An 18,248-nucleotide genomic window follows, 5' to 3' on the forward strand; every position below is an offset into this window, starting at 1 on the left:
ATGAGACGAAATTGTGTAAGCACCACTGTGTTTAGATAGAAGCAACAAATTTAACATGGCAACAAGAGAAATGTAGGTTTTACTCAGAATTTGCCACACATGATGCTTCTCTGAAAGTAACAAATGCTTAACAAGTCAGGTGAAAATAAATTGGCACTTCTGTTGCATTTTCATCAGACTTCTAATTAGATTCTAATCGAAGTGGAGGTGACAGTAGATCTTTTTGGATGGCTACCATGTGAGTGTGAATGTGGAGGGACTACTTAATATTTACAAAAATATGATCGTAGGCTTCAGTTTAGAATGGCACTTCCTCTCCATCACTTGTCATTTCCCCTACACCGCACTGCCTGCCTGCCCTCGACCCCCATCACTACCATTGTCCCACACTTGCCCTGTTGACTGTGCATCTATCGGCCATGTTATTCTGCATGCACTCTGCTGTGAGAATATACACTCCTAGAAATGGAAAAAAGAACACATTGACACCGGTGTGTCAGACCCACCATACTTGCTCCGGACACTGCGAGAGGGCTGTACAAGCAATGATCACACGCACGGCACAGTGGACACACCAGGAACCGCGGTGTTGGCCGTCGAATGGCGCTAGCTGCGCAGCATTTGTGCACCGCCGCCGTAAGTGTCAGCCAGTTTGCCGTGGCATACGGAGCTCCATCGCAGTCTTTAACACTGGTAGCATGCCGCGACAGCGTGGACGTGAACCGTATGTGCAGTTGACGGACTTTGAGTGAGGGCGTATAGTGGGCATGCGGGAGGCCGGGTGGACGTACCGCCGAATTGCTCAACACGTGGGGCGTGAGGTCTCCACAGTACATCGATGTTGTCGCCAGTGGTCGGCGGAAGGTGCACGTGCCCGTCGACCTGGGACCGGACCGCAGCGACGCACGGATGCACGCCAAGACCGTAGGATCCTACGCAGTGCCGTAGGGGACCGCACCGCCACTTCCCAGCAAATTAGGGACACTGTTGCTCCTGGGGTATCGGCGAGGACCATTCGCAACCGTCTCCATGAAGCTGGGCTACGGTCCCGCACACCGTTAGGCCGTCTTCCGCTCACGCCCCAACATCGTGCAGCCCGCCTCCAGTGGTGTCGCGACAGGCGTGAATGGAGGGACGAATGGAGACGTGTCGTCTTCAGCGATGAGAGTCGCTTCTGACTTGGTGCCAATGATGGTCGTATGCATGTTTGGCGCCGTGCAGGTGAGCGCCACAATCAGGACTGCATACGACCGAGGCACACAGGGCCAACACCCGGCATCATGGTGTGGGGCGCGATCTCCTACACTGGCCGTACACCACTGGTGATCGTCGAGGGGACACTGAATAGTGCACGGTACATGCAAACCGTCATCGAACCCATCGTTCTACCATTCCTAGACCGGCAAGGGAACTTGCTGTTCCAACAGGACAATGCACGTCCGCATGTATCCCGTGCCACCCAACGTGCTCTAGAAGGTGTAAGTCAACTAGCCTGGCCAGCAAGATCTCCGGATCTGTCCCCCATTGAGCATGTTTGGGACTGGATGAAGCGTCGTCTCACGCGGTCTGCACGTCCAGCACGAACGCTGGTCCAACTGAGGCGCCAGGTGGAAATGGCATGGCAAGCCGTTCCACAGGACTACATCCAGCACCTCTACGATCGTCTCCATGGGAGAATAGCAGCCTGCATTGCTGCGAAAGGTGGATATACACTGTACTAGTGCCGACATTGTGCATGCTCTGTTGCCTGTGTCTATGTGCCTGTGGTTCTGTCAGTGTGATCATGTGATGTATCTGACCCCAGGAATGTGTCAATAAAGTTTCCCCTTCCTGGGACAATGAATTCACGGTGTTCTTATTTCAATTTCCAGGAGTGTATATATAGAGGGAAACATTCCACGTGGGAAAATAATATCTAAAAACAAAGATTCTGTAACTTACCAAACGAAAGCGTTGGTATGTTGATAGAAACAATAACAAACACAAACCCACACACAAATTTCAGGTTTTCGCAACCCACGGTTGCTTCATCTGGAGAGGGGGAAGGAGAGGGAAAGACGAAAGGATGTGGGTTTTAAGGGAGAGTGTAAGGAGTCATTCCGATCCTGGGAGCGGAAAGACTTACCTTGGGGGGAAAAAGGGACAAGTATACACACACACACACACACACACACACACACACACACACACACACACACACATATCCACCCGCACATAACAGCACCTGTAAGACTTGTTTCATAGGATGTGGAGGACGCATAAATTGGCCAGCCCGTTCTCCTGACCTTACACCTCTGGACTTCTTTCTGTGGGGTACGTTAAAGAAGAATGTGTACCTTGATGTGCCTACAACCCCAGAGGATATGAAACAACGTATTGTGGCAGCCTGCGGCAACATTACACCAGATGTACTGCGGCGTGTACGACATTCATTATGCCAGAGATAGCAATTGTGTGCAGCAAATGATGGCCACCACATTGAACATCTATTGGCCTGACATGTCGGGACACACTCTATTCCACTCTGTAATTGAAAACCGAAACCATGTGTGTACATGTACATCACCCCTCATGGTAATGTACATGTGTGTCAGTGAAAAAGACCAATAAAAAGGTGTTAGCATGTGGACATAATGTGCTGTTCCAGTCTCTTCTGTACCTAAGGTCCATCACCGTTCCCTTTGGATCCCTACGTAATTCGGTGCTCTCCAATACACACGATCGAACAGCGGAGGAGTGGTACTCAAGCATCAACTTTAGGTTACAGTATCTCCGTATGTAATTAATATTTTTACAATGCAACAAGTGACACTGATTACGTATTTGTTTATAGGTTCAGATGTGCTAACAAAACTAACGTGGTTCCATTTAAAAAAACGTAGGTTTGTGTTAAAAAACATACTTCCGTGCATTTTTGTATGGTTTGTATTAAACAATTACACTAGTCCCTCTACACATGTTCGGTCTGTGAAATCGGTTCGTCAGTGATGTGACTTACCAAACGAAAGCGCTGGCAGGTCGATAGACACACAAACATACACACAAAATTCAAGCTTTCGCAACCAACGGTTGCTTCATCAGGAAAGAGGGAAGGAGAGGGAAAGACGAAAGGATGTGGGTTTTAAGGGAGAGGGTAATTCCAATCCCGGGAGCGGAAAGACTTACCTTATGGGGAAAAAAGGACGGGTATACACTCGCACACACACCCATATCGAACCGCACATACACAGGCACAAGCAGACATTTGTAAGGGGAAAGAGTTTTGGCAGAGATGTCAGTCGAGGCAGAAGTACAGAGGCAAAGATGTTGTTGAAAGACAGGTGAGGTATGAGCGGCGGCAACTTGAAATTAGCGGAGGTTGAGGCCTGGCGGATAACAAGAAGAGAGGATATACTGAAGGGCAAGTTCCCATCTCCGGAGTTCGGACAGGTTGGTGTTAGTGGGAAGTATCCAGATAACCCGGACGGTGTAGCACTGTGCCAAGATGTGCTGGCTGTGCACCAAGGCATGTTTAGCCACAGGGTGATCCTCATTACCAACAAACACTGTCTGCCTGTGTCCATTCATGCTTGTGGACAGTTTGTTGCTGGTTCATTCCCACATAGAAAGCTTCACAGTGTAGGCAGGTCAGTTGGTAAATCACGTGGGTGCTTTCACACGTGGCTCTGCCTTTGATCGTGTACACTTTCCGGGTTACAGGACTGGAGTAGGTGGTGGTGGGAGGGTGCGTGGGACAGGTTTTACACTGGGGGGGCGGTTACAAGGGTGGGAGCCAGAGGGTAGGGAAGGTGGTTTGGGGATTTCATAGGGATGAACTAAGAGGTTACGAAGATTAGGTGGACGGCGGAAAGACACTCTTGGTGGAGTGGGGAGGTTTTCATGAAGGATGGATCTCATTTCAGGGCAGGATTTGAGGAAGTCGTATCCCTGCTGGCTATTGGACAGATGGAGGTCAACGTCAACGTCAAGGAAAGTGGCATGGGATTTGGAGTAGGACCAGGTGAATCTGATGGAACCAAAGGAGTTGAGGTTGGAGAGGAAATTCTGGAGTTCTTCTTCACTGTGAGTCCAGATCATGAAGATGTCATCAATAAATCTGTACCAAACTTTGGGTTGGCAGGCCTGGGTAACGAAGAAGGCTTCCTCTAAGCGACCCATGAATAGGCCAGCTTCACACGTCCGTCCACATCAAACCCACCAACAAGCAACAGTACCTCCCCATCATGACAGCTTGCCACCCTTTCCACATCAAATGGTCCCTTCCCTACAGCCTAGGTCTTTGTGGCAAACGAATCTGCTCCAGTCCGGAATCCCTGAACCATTACACCAACAATCTGAAAACAGCTTTCGCATCCCGCAACTACCCTCCCGACCTGGTACAGAAGCAAATAACCAGAGCCACTTCCTCATCCCCTCAAACCCAGACCTCCCACAGAAGAACCCCAAAAGTGCCCCACTATGGACGGGATACTTTCCGGGACTGGATCAGACTCTGAATGTGGCTCTCCAGCAGGGATACGACTTCAACAAATCCTGCCCTGAAATGAGATCCATCCTTCATGAAATCTTCCCCACTCCACCAAGAGTGTCTTTTTGCCGTCCACCTAACCTTCGTAACCTCTTGGTTCATTCCTATGAAATCCCCAAACCACCTTCCCTACCCTCTGGCTCCTACCCTTGTAACCGCCCCCCAGTGTAAAACCTGTCCCATGCACCCTCCCACCACCACCTACTCCAGTCCTGTAACCCGGAAGGTGTACACGATCAAAGGCAGAGCCACGTGTGAAAGCACCCACGTGATTTACCAACTGACCTGCTTACACTGTGAAGCTCTCTATGTGGGAATGACCAGCAACAAAGTGTCCATTCCCATGAATGGACACAGGCAGACAGTGTTTGTTGGTAATGAGGATCACCCTGTGGCTAAACATGCCTTGGTGCACGGCCAGTACATCTTGGCACAGTGTTACACCATCTGGGTTACCTGGATACTTCCCACTAACACCAACCTGTCAGAACACCGGAGATGGGAACTTGCCCTTCAGTATATCCTCTCTTCTCGTTATCTGCCAGGCCTTAACCTCCTCTAATTTCAAGTTGCCGTCGCTCATACCTTACCTGTCTTTCAACAACATCTTTGCCTCTGTACTTCTGCCTCGACTGACATCTCTGCCGAAACTCTTTGCTTTTACAAATGTCTGCTTGTGTCTGTGTATATGCGGTTCGATATGAGTGTGTGTGCGAGTGTATACCTGTCCTTTTTTCCCCATAAGGTAAGTCTTTCCGCTCCCGGGATTGGAATGACTCTTTACCCTCTCCCTTAAAACCCACATCGTTTCGTCTTTCCCTCTCCTTCCCTCTTTCCTGATGAAGCAACCGTTGGTTGCGAAAGCTTGAATTTTGTGTGTATGTTTGAGTTTGTTTGTGTGTCTATCGACCTGCCAGCGCTTTCGTTTTGTAAGTCGCATCATCTTTGTTTTTAGATATATTTTTCCCAGGTGGAATGTTTCCCTCTATTATGTGTGTGTGCGTGTGTGTGTGTGTGTGTGTGTGTGTGTGTGTGTGTGTGCAAACAATGGTTTTTAACAACAAATTGTTAGTATTGATTCTCAGAGTATTTGTGCAAGTTATCTGTTGCGTGGGTAATCATCGTGGTCTCACTTCATCAACATGGTGTCTGTGATACATGAATAGCTGGCTGCACCAGTGGACTTCCATTATAGGCCATTTCTGTGGGTATCTCTAAATGGATTGGGCCTGCTGATCTCAAGCCCATAATTTCCCACTAATGTGTGGGCCCTGCCTGTTTGATCTAGTCTCAGCAATCTGCCCGCAGGCCAGGTCTGTCTGTGTGTGGCGCAATGCGGTGAATTTTCATGGTTTATCCATGGACCCAGAACTGCGGTGCTCCTTGGCAGGCTGGAGGCCACAGGTATTGGATTTCAGGAATTGCGACTGTCTCACCACAAGTTCATTGTACAGTGCAGCAATTTATAGACTTTTTATTTATTCTAGTACATTTTAGCACTTCAAAAGTAGTTTATATGTCAAAGTATGGACGATAAGAAGAAGAAGGAAATTGTGGCAGTTTGTATGCTATGTACTCATGTATTTCTTGAAAGAAATATCACACAATACCTGTAGAATAATAGACGTAACACAGTGGGTTATAACCGACAATAACAAGCAACATTTTATTGGCGGTCACCTATAGTGTTGGTATACGCAACTCTTTCCACACCTTATACTTTTAATTCAAAAGGCCTACTTTTTTCTGAAAGCAGTGAAGGTATTTTAAATCTGTCTTGCGACTCCAACAAAATGCGTATTTTTGTCATCAAATGTGTTTTGCTTTATTGAAATAAAATAACATCAGTGGTCTTAATGAATCATATATACCATTTGGCTTGCTGTCTCCATCTGAAAACAGTTCATTACAAAAGATGTTGCTGTTTGTTTTTAACATTTTTGCTCGGACGTTTTGAAACAGAGAATTCGTCACATTTTTTGTTAACTTATGTCTTTACTTACCCTTGAGATCTCAAAATTTGTCAATGAAAAAATGGAAATATCAGTGAATTTCACTTGGGGAAACTTGTGACAACCCTGACAATATATTAAGTAAGGTTTGAACAATGAACCAGAGCTGGCACCCAGGTAAATTGTCCAAATCGATTAATTAGTTTTGCAAAAGATGTTAATTGTGCTGAAATTAATGCTCAGCTAATGACATATTTGAGTGTGCACCTTTTGGATTTTATATGCAAAAAAACTTTTTCCTGTGAGATTTTTAAAGTGCACCGCTTCTATACCTAAACTTGTACGAATCAGTTCGAACTTTGCACTAAAGTAGATAAATGGATAAACTCAAAACCAAATTTTTTTATGCAGTAACCTGTATCTGTTGTCGAGGTACGATGGTTTAAAGTTGAGCTAAATGTAACATATAAATTTGATTCTAATGTGAATTGAATGTATGGAAACAGTTTGAAGTGATTCAGATAGATAAAAAATGTGTTCTTGAGATAACATTGAAAACTCACTTTGAAAAATTGGTCTTCATTCTGAGTTCACGAGCAAAAAACGCATTTTTTGGTGAGGTTTTTTGTGTGTGCCACTGATATGTTTTAAACTTCTGCCAACCAGTTGAAATTTTGTAAGAAAATAAACAAATACATATAAATAATGGTCATCCTGTGTTTTATGAAAGTTGTATATGTTACCACAATGCAAACATCATTGTTCAAAAGAGAAAAAGAACGTTACTGTATCAGTTGTCACCCATGTCAACAAAAATTTGCATCGATTGCCAAGCTGTGGTGGTCTGGTGTCAAAATTATGGTAGAGTAAAACTTGGAAACCAGAATGAAAAATGCTCCTACCAATGTACTTAAAAAGGCGAATATGTCCTGGGGAGAGTTATGGATGTAAAAGAAGGGAACTAGCTTTTCGATTTATCTGGCAGCTTCACAAACATTTAAATTAAAACATCTTACCATATTTACACTTCTTTGCGAGTTAACCCTACTTCCCCAACTCTCGTAGCTGCAAGTGTTGGCACACCTGCATCTTACAATTTACAGGCTAAAATCCCTGACCCTGCACCCAGAATCTAGAAGATTCGCCAACCATAGTAAACAATATATAATTTCATGTGATTGAAAAGCATGCATGTAATAGTCAATTTTTTTTTTTTTTTATTTTTTTTTTTTTTTTTTTTTTTTTTTTTTTTTTTTTTTTTTTTTTTTTTTTTTTGGGGGGGGGGTTATGGGGCTGGATTAAGAGGGCAAATACGTCAGATGTTTTGATTTAAAATGTCTTCAAAGCTCCAAGATAAGTCAAAAAGCTAGTTCCCTTCTTTTACATACTTAATTATGCCCAGGATATATTTGCCTTTTTTGTGCTATGATAGGATCTGTTTTCTACTTCAGTGTTGATATTTCCAAGCAACTCTCATGTTTCCTGTACGAATTCTTCTTTCTTCAGTCTACTTCGTGCTCGGTCTTGTGGTGACTTCATTCTCTGGCAACACTTCCCATTTACTAACTTGTTAGCTACATGAACTTTTGTTGAAGATATCTGTTGGACTTAAATGAACCTTATTGTTCTTTTTTATCTACTGGATCCAGGAGATGATTTTGTATTCTTCTGTGTATGTTGCAACTTAGTGAGCGAGTCTCATTGTTGAAATTCTGTGTAGTTGGTATTCATCATCTGTTCTTTTGGGGTCAAGTATCTTTCTGACAATTTTGCATTCATCCTTTAGAATATCTTACAGATCACCTTTTGTGTGGAGTGTTAGCATTTCACTGTGTACAGGGCTTCAGGCTTGATAACTGTGTTAATAGTGTCCGATTTTCGTGTGTATGGACATACATTTTTGTTGCACATTTTGTTGATCTACTGTAAGAACTCCCAAGTTTTTGTATATAAATATTCTGTGCCATTTTCTCTCCACCTTTATTGCCAAGGATTTCACCCATTTACTTGAAGTATCGAACTGCCTCATTATGTCCATATTTTGTGATCATTTTTGAGTAGCATGTGTACTTAGTTTTTTGGAGGCTTCTTTCACTACATTCCTTCAGAGTTTCTTTCTGTTTGCTTGCTATTGTCTCATTGTATGTTAGTATTGCCAGATCATCTGTGAAACTAGGCAAGAAATTTGAATGTCACTTTTAGGCTTCTTTCCTCGCTATACGGATTTCCAATTGTTTCAGTTTTTAAATTTTTTCCCCACTTTTGGACATCTTGTCCAAGACCTCATTAAAAGAGGCTGGGTGACAGACGTCGTCATCATTCATGCTAGTGGCGAGATTGGATTGAGCAAAGGTTGGGAATTTGTATGGATGCTGATAACCGCCCAGTTGAGCGCCCAACAATCCAGTCATCATCATCATCATCATCATCATCATCATCATCTTATGTTGTGAATTTTGTATTTCTTCTGACACACCCTTTAGTTTTTTTGAAGAAGCATTATAGTGAAATGGTCATTCATTTAGTCAGTGAAGTTGAGCAATAGTTCAGTGGACATAAATTGTCATCTAATCGACAGGTTTTGTTGGTCTTGTTTTATAATGTACAGGAAGGGAAATCAACTGTCAGTGAAAGTGATGATGTAATCTTGCGTGAAAGTGTGGTATTATGGGAGAAGGCTAGGATTCCTGCAAGAGCTCTACCTAATTATACAAAGAAAATTACAGAATTGTATTTAGAGTGGCGCAATCTGCAAAAAAGTGCACATATAAAGACGAACACTCACAAAGAACGGGAACGGAAGTTTCCACAAACCTAAATAACCATTTTGATGTTGCCCATACTAATGCTTTGAACATGATAAAAATAGTAGAGGATAAGCTCCTTTTATCATATCAGAGGGAACTCAGCTGTAGAGGTAATCATGGAGGTGTTGACTGGAAGTTGGCAACAAAAGAGAAAAGGATGAGGATTTTAGTGATGAAAGAGGAATCATGGAGGGTGAACGGTAATACAGATCATGTTTTTGGAAACTGCTACTGATTCACCCGAAGAAACTGTTGGTACTTTTATAGACCCATCCGTGAGTTCAGCTTCAATGTCTCATAGTAATGCAACCATAGATGAAAATAAGATAAATTTAAAAAAGGAAAACAAACATGGAAGAAGATGTTTTATGAAATCAAAAATAGCGGCTGTTTCAGACAGGGCTTAGGACATAATGTTGATGCAATAGCGATTAATCATTGCTCTATTCAAAGATGTCGGGGAGTTTAGAAAGAAACAGGCAGAAATGGCAGTTTGGAATGCCAGAAACGTTTGGGGACTGGACAAGAAAGTTTGTTGTGAGACCATTGCATCCAGCACTGGTCATTTCAGTGGAGCTGTTACTTTGCTGGAACAGTTGGTTGGAAGAGAGCTGTTGTTTTTTATCTTACTGCCGTCATCACGTACATGAACTACTATTATGGAGTGTGTTTGAAAATGAGTTATTTATGTGGGCAGTTAGTCCCAATGTAACATTTTTGGAAAAAAAACTTGGGAGAAATGGAATGACATGGGGAGGCACATTATGAAGAAGAACTGAAGATTTACATGAGGCTTTCAGCGATGTCGAAATTGCCGAAGCACGCAACTTCTTCCAAAAACTACTGAAAGAACACCACCTGGAAAAATTATTAGTTTGATTTCAGTGAATTGTGCATCATGTTTCTGTGGTCACCTGTGGGGTTGAATCTGTAAGACTGCCTGGAGCTTTGCAAGATGAATGGTCAAAAGAATTTATTCATTGAATATGTTGCTCTTTCATTCTCGGGTATTTCAAAGTGTTAGTGAATTGGATGGCCCGAACAACACTTGTTTGTGGAAAAAGAATATGCAAAATGGTGGTTTCTGGGTTTATCAGCAATCGGCACAATGTACATGACTTGTACCTTTTGAAGGGATTAAAACTGTGCAATAAAGTAACTGTAGGGGTTTCGTCGAGTGCTCTAAAAACATTGCCAGTGCACTTAAAGTATTTGAATGAAGAGATTTGTATGTTAACATCCTTTGATCACAATGTTAACCATGATACTAAAACCCGTATGATTAGAAATGTGCAGCGAGAAACTTTACGGGTCAGGAGGAGGTACACTCATCTTACCTGTTGCAGCTATAAAACTTTTTGCTAAGTTTATAAATTTAGATTTAGCACTTTTGCATAAGGCTATTCAGACTGCATCAAAATATTTACTAACAGTGTGTGCTTTGAATCTCTGTTATTTCAGGTAAGGAAATTGATGAGTTCATTTCAGCAGGAGTTTGCACATGTTGAAAAAGTTAAGCATAGATTTAAATTTCTTAAATAACTTTCTTATTTCTTGGGTTTCAAACACTACATACCTTATTGCCAAATAGACTATGAAATCTTAAGGTAATAAATGATATGGCATAGAGAGGTACGAAGTTAATGCAAAATTCCAGTGGACTATTAATGGCCAATTAAAAACAAAAAGAATTCATATTTCAGTGTGTGCAGGATCGCCAGAGGCAGTATCCTAATTGTAAAAACAATACACTGAAAAGAAAATTGTGCTAGAACTAGTATTGATTTATGCTGCATTCACACTATTTGTATGCTACGATACATAGTAATACTTAATAAATTAATGGTAAATCCAGGATGGAATGTAACAATATTGTGGAAAGGAAAGTTGCTACTCACTATATAGCGGAGATGCTGAGTCGCTGATAGGCACAACAAAAAGACTGTCACAAGTATAGTTTTTGGCCAGTACGGTCTTTGTCAAAATTAGACGACAAACAAACACATACACATTAACGCAAACCCAACTCGCACACACATGACTGCAGTCTCAGGCAACTGAGTATATTGATAGTAATACTTAAATTTATTCCATTTTAATATTTCTAAGCATATTTGCGAAACATATACAGAGTGATTTCCATTGTTAATGCCAATGGAAAAAAATACTCACTTTTTTCAGTATTTAATTCTTATGCAGATATTTAAGCCTGTTGCATGGGTTAACATTAATTAATTGTGATGGAATTTGGTACATTATCAAAGCATCCAAAAGTAAAAAATAAGGGGGCATGTCCTCAAATCACTTGACACTTTTTTTGCAACCCCGATTTAAGGAGTTGTCACATTGCACTCTATCCAGAACCACTTGCAGTGTCATCACTTCCATCAAGCAGTAATCTAGGAGTAGTTTTCTTCTGTGCTCTTCCTTTATCAAGTTCGTGCTTCCATGTATTGCTAAGTGCATAACCAGTGTCTCTATTGAAGTGTTTACCACAGAATATACTTTCCACTGCTTCTCCAGTCATACAGTCACAATAGTTCGATGCATAGGCCAGCATTCTCATATGTTCAAACAAGATGTTGTGTTTATTTAACAGGCTGTTCTTGGCTTTGGCCTCCGCTGATTTTTTCCAAATTCCTGTACTTCAGGTGATGCTGACATCCAACACAGTGATGAGCAACAGTCTTACAGATTGACCCAAGTAACTGCTGCCAGACATGCAAGGAATATTAGAAATCCCTATCTCTTTCAGGCTGAGAGTATCTTTAATAACATATCCTTAATTTTTATGTTTGGGCAAAACACTGATCTGATTCCTTGCCTATGTAGGACTTCACCTACCTTACTAGTTGTTGCATCATAGAATGGAAGCCGCACTACATGTAGATCCTCCTGGCTTCGTTGAACGGCATCATGTATCTGTTTCCTCAACAGCATTGACCTAATATTATAGACTGATATCTGTTCCTGTTGAACACCGTCGTTGGATGGTTCATCTCAGAGCCAAGGTGCTTGTTTTCCAAACTCATACTGGCTCTGTGGTCTAGGACGTTCAGCATGGCTGTCTTCTGATTTACAAATGATAGAGTGCAGCAATCAGTCATCCTTTTTTGCAGGTGTTATTTGGCAAATCTAGATTTCGGCTAGTGCCTAGCCATTATCAGTGCACTATTTCATAGTATCAGTGCATGTCAGTTCCCTGTTGTCCGGGCACCTGTCATAGTTCTATCAAGGCTACTGTTGATATACAGTAGTCTTGAAAGAACTGTGACATCGGTGTCCCATCCCTAGTGAATTAGACAGAAACTGAAGTTGAGGGTAGCAAAGCAAAAGCTGAAATACATAACTCTGTTTTCAAATGTTCCTTTACAAAGGAATACCCAGGAGAATTGCCCCAATTTAATCCTCATACCACTGGAAAGATGAATGAAATAAGTATTAGTGTCAGTGATGTTGAGAAACAGCTGAAATCATTAAAACTGAACAAAGTTCCAGGGCCCGGTGAAATCCCTGTCAAGATTCTATACTGAATTAATGGCTGAGTTAGCTCTGCTTCTAACTATAATGTATTGTAGATCCTTCACAGGCCCAGTTCTTGGAAAAAACTGCAGGTCACATTCGTCTCCAAGAAGGGTGGTAGTAGTACTCCACAAAACTATTGTCCAGTATCTTTGAAATTGATTTGTTGTAGAATTGTAGAAAATAATGTGAGCTCAAACATAATGAGATATCAGAGTGAGCTTCTCAGTGCCAATCAGAATGGATCCAGAAAACATCGATCATGTGACACCAACTTGCATTTTTCTCACGTGACGTACTGAAAGCTTTGGATCAAGGCAATCTTGATTTCCGAAAAGCACTTGACTCAGTGCCACACCTACACTTACTGTCAAAAGTACAGTCGTGTAGTATATCAAGTGGAATTTGTGACTGTATGAGGACTTTTTGGTAGGAAGGACACAGCATGTTATCTTGAATGGAGTGTCAACATCAGAGGTAGAAGTAACTTTGGGTGTGCCTGAGGGAAGTGCGTTGGGGCCTTTGCTGTTTATGTTGTGTATTAATGATTTTGCAGACAATAGTAACATCAAGCTTTTTGCAGATGATGCAGTTATCTATCATGAAGTACTGAAAGAAGCTGCATAAATATTCAGTCAGATCTTGATAAGATTTCAAGGTGGTGCAAAGATTTGGAACTATCTTTAAATGTTCAGAAATGTAAAATTGTGCACTTCACAAAATGCACACACACAAAAGAAAATAGTATCCTGTGACTATAATATCAGTGAGTCACTGTTGGAATCAGTCAACTCGTACAAATACCTGACTGTAACACTCTGTAACGATATTATGAAATGGAATGATCATATGGGCTCAGTCGTGTGTAAAGCAGGTGGTAGACTTCAGGTTATTGGTAGAATACTGGGGAACTGCAATCAGTATACAAAGGAAATTGCTTACAAATCGCTCGTGCGACCCATTGATCCATGGGAGAGAGTCACAGAGATACTGGAGGGACAGAACTGGAAGATTCATGAAGACAAGATGAACTATCCCCAGGAAGTCTATTAACAAAGTTTCGAGGACCAGTTGTAAATGATGGTTTACCTCTTCCTGACATGTAACATGACATACGAACAGTGGTTATAAAAAGATTGTAACTTTCAGGAATCAGACATGGTGTCCTATGTTATTAATGAAAACAGTTTCAATACCAGCAGGAATTGTTACTGTCAGTTCATAGAGTTCTATCTCAAATGGTCGGAGTGCATAATGATTATGCTGTGGACAGTCTACTCTTCCTACATGACAACTGCAGTGTTAACAGAACTGAAAACATTCATTCCTGGGCTGACAAACTCTCAGGTGCGCTATTGCCCCTCAACTGGGCCACCAAATGACCTAATCTTAATCCCATAGAAAATGTCCAGGTCTATTTGAAACAACAGGTGAAACATAGCAATCAACATCTCAGCATGAAACATATCGGTTAACATCTCATCAGTTTGGGTGCTCTATGTGATCTAATCTTGAATGACTGTGTCCAGCTGAAAGTGCCTGGAGAAGTGCATGGACTCTCTTTCTCCCATGATTTGAGGCAATTATCAGTGCTTGAGGGGGTGTTGCATGGATTAGTGTGATATCTACAAAGCATACACTTGAGTAAAAGAAAATTGAGAACAATATTGTAAACAGATTGCTTTAGTCTGGAAAAAATGAACCACCTAATGGCATTTTTAGCAACCAATTATTCCTTTTCATGTTTTATTTTGTCCATAATTTGCTAACTATATAAATAATTATTGTCCGATTATTCTGTTATTATGTTGGTGAAATATTTAATTTAATTTACAGTTGTCAGATTCGTGCAAATTTCTCTTCATTTGGGAACTGCAACTGGCCTGCCCTTCGCATGAAGAATATCCATGCACAACAACAGATAAGGAAGGAAATGTTTATGATTTGAGTATTCTTTCGAATCCAGCCAGGAATTACAAAATTCTGAGGAAGACTGACACTGGAATGCTGAAATATCTTATAAATATATGTCGACCGTTGGTATTCAGCTATGGGGAGACATGCGAATATAGCTCTGGCATGTGCGAGTACAACATGTCTGAACCACTTATCTCAAACAAGTAAGTGAATATGCCTGTATGTACTTTGATTTTTTTATGTTTACAAAGTGAGTTTTTGTTGTGGTGCAGCCAGATGTATGTATGTCTGTTAATGATGACTCCTATATCACTAGCCTTACGAACATCAAACACTGGAAAGACCAGGGTGGAATAACAACAGTATTGAAATTGATAGATTTCTACTCACTATATAGAGGTATAGAGGTGGCATTGAGTTGCAGATGGCACGACAAACAGACTGTTATTTCGAGTTTTCGGCCCAAAAGGCCTTCCTCCGAAGTAGAACACACACACACACACACACACACACACACACACACACACACACAAAAAAAAAAAAACACGGGGCGGGGAGGGGAAGGGATAGCAGGGTAGTGGTTGGGTAAGGTTTAGTACTACTTGTTGGAGCATGTGGGGATGTGGTGGGGACAGGGTAGGGCTACTATGTGCAGCGGGGTGATTTGAGGGGGGAGGGGGGGGGGGGAGTAAAGTAGGTCAAAAACAAGTGGTCGATGTGTTGGTGAAATAGAAGGCTGCCCTGCGCGATTAAAAAAAGCTCCCATTGGTAGGAAGGATCCAGATGGCACAGACTGTGAAGCAGTTATTGTGCCTGCCACAAGAGGTAGTAAAAGTGAGAATGTGATTCAGTTGCATCAGTCCTGGGTGGTAACGAGTCATGAGGGGAGTACTCACTTGTGGTTGGATAATGGGTATGCGGATATGGAGTGGGTGGCACATGTTGAAGGGGAGCTATTGTTGATGGTTGGTAGGTTTGATATGGACAAAAGTACTCATGGGATCATCCTTGAAGTGGAGGTCAACATTGAGGAAGATGGCTTGTTGGATTGAGGAGGACCAGGTGAAGTGAATGGTGGAGGTGATTTTGAGGTTCTCGAGCAATGTGTGTAGGGTGTTGTCACCCTCAGTCCAGATCATGAAGGTTTCATCATTGAATCTGAACCAGGTGAGAGGTGTGGGTTCCTGGCTGGTTGGGAAGGTTTCCTCTAAATGGTCCATGAATAGGTTGGTATAGGATGGTGCCATGCAGGTGCTCATTGTTGTGCCATGGATTATTTGTAGATGATGACTTTAAAGGAGAAGTAATTGAGGGTGATCGGCTGTTTGTGGTGACCAGGAAGGACTTCGTAGGATTGGAGTCAGTTCGGGCATCGGGAGAGGTAGTGTTCAATAGCGTCAAGGCCATAGGAATGGGAGACGTTAGTGTAGACGAAGGCGACATCAACAGTAACAAGCAGGGCACCGTGTAGCAAAGGAACAGGAACTGTCGGGAATTGGTGGAGGAAATGGTTGGTGTCCTTTGCATAGCAAGGTAGGCTATGGGTAACAGGCTTAAAGTGTTGTCCCATGAGAATAGCGATTCTGTCGGGGGGGCACTGTAGCCGGTCACAATAGGGTGTCTTAAGTGGTTGGATTTGTGGACTTTAGGAAGCATGTAGAAGGTATGAGCGCAGGAATTGGTAGGAGTGAGGAGAGAGATAGACACAGGGAAAGGTTCTGACATGGGCGTAAGGATCTGAGGAGAGACCAGAGATTCTGTTGGGTTTCTGGAATGGTGTTGCTGGTGCAGGCTTTGTAGGTGTATGAAGCTAACAGCTGATGGAATCCCCTGCCCCGTCTTTGAAATGAGGAATATCCTACGCACTATCCTTCCACCCCTTTTACAATGGTATTCCATCGCACACCGAGCCTAGGCAATATCTATGTCCATCCGTACTCCATGTCTCCTCCCAAACTCCTGCCACATGGCTCATATTCTTGTAGATACAAGACCTGTCCCATACATCCTGTCACCACTATCTCATCCAGTCTGGTTACAAGCATCTATCCTAACAAAGGTAGGGCTACCTGTGAAAACAATCATGAAAACAATTATGTGATCTGTGAACTAAACTGTGACTACTGTGCTGCTTTCTGCATGAGTGTGGCAACTAATCAGCTGTCTGTCATCGAAATTCTGCAACAACCGTGTAACTTATGATGTTGTTTTATTTTCATTTGAAGGCTGCCAGTTTTAAGCACAATATGCATCTTTCCAATTAAACGAAAATGTCATATAGTGCCATTTAAGGCAGTACAGTATAAATCTGCTTTTATGTTCCCAAAATTAACATTTTCCCACTGTTTAAGACATTTTTTATCTGTCCCGGCATATTTCCTATGCACACAATGTCAATTTTCACCCGAATTTGCGTCAACATTTGCCTGCGATTTACACACTACGAAAAAATGTTTGTGGGAAAAGAATGTAACTGGCCTGATTTTGACCATCCAGTAGTGTTTACAAATATTATGTGGTTAAGTTTCTTAACACCAGGACACTCTATTCAGTGGATCTGAACCAGTAAATATGTAAAAGTTGGAACAATTCGTGCCATATCTCCCGCCGCTGCCGAGCTCTACTTGGCATGGTGGCTGATGGGAGTAACTAGGTTTGTTCAAATGAAGATATCATGACCAATCACAACCATTTCCAGACTGTCTCTACTGCGCAAATGCTGTTTCATGATTGTTGTGATCATTGTGACACCTTTGTCAAACCATATTTAGCGTGTTTCAACGTATGGCCACTGGGAGTGCTAGTTGACACCGTCATTCAATTTGTGTTTCTCAGATGTTTTATGTTTCTAGTTTAAATACAGTGACAGTTACATATTTTATTCATGCTGAGCAAAACGTGTTTCAAGAATTTATTCTCATTGTCAAGTACAGTATTTACTTATGCATTTTTTGTGACGTTACACAAACAAACAATGTGAGTGATAGTTTGTGCATGTGTGTGTGTGTGTGTGTGTGTGTGTGTGTGTGTGTGTGCATTTCTATGTAACTGATGAGGCACAATACCAGATAACCTCAAAAAGACGACTACAGTGCAAGAGATGCAGAACAACATATATTCAAACACCACACAAAATACTTAATATACATACTTGCACTTGACAACGAGAAAAAATTCTCGAAATGCTTCATGCTATGCATGAAAAAATATGTAACTAGTGCAGTATTTCATTATTTTAATAATGAATGGCAGCTGCAGGCTTTCAAAAACATCAATTATGACATACAAAAATTGAGTGAAACATTCCTACTTCCTAGACAGTTATTGGCTTCATTTAAATCAGCGGTGTTTTTTAGATAATAAACCTTCAGTAGATAATAAACCTTCAGTAGATAATAAACTATGTCCCCGACAAGTCTTCTGGTGCCTGTTACGTACATATATCATACATAAAGTGCAAGGGGGTGTCCTATACTTAACTTTTACAGCTTAAAATGTTATTTCCCTCATTTTACATTTTCC

The 18,248-nt window shown here is 41.9% G+C and overlaps 1 protein-coding gene across 8 annotated transcripts in view; it reads left to right on the forward strand.

The window, feature by feature from the left end:
• LOC126482314 (cation-independent mannose-6-phosphate receptor) overlaps positions 1-18,248 on the forward strand; it is a 768,212-nt gene that overhangs the window by 131,262 nt on the left and 618,702 nt on the right. For all 8 annotated transcript variants that reach the window (XM_050106419.1, XM_050106409.1, XM_050106382.1 and 5 more), the window contains exon 11: positions 14,646-14,929. In XM_050106419.1, coding sequence (XP_049962376.1) covers positions 14,646-14,929 — 284 coding nt within the window. The remainder of the gene's footprint in view (positions 1-14,645; positions 14,930-18,248) is intronic.

This window comes from Schistocerca serialis, chromosome 1 (genome assembly GCF_023864345.2).
Source record: "Schistocerca serialis cubense isolate TAMUIC-IGC-003099 chromosome 1, iqSchSeri2.2, whole genome shotgun sequence".
NCBI lineage: Eukaryota > Metazoa > Arthropoda > Insecta > Orthoptera > Acrididae > Schistocerca > Schistocerca serialis.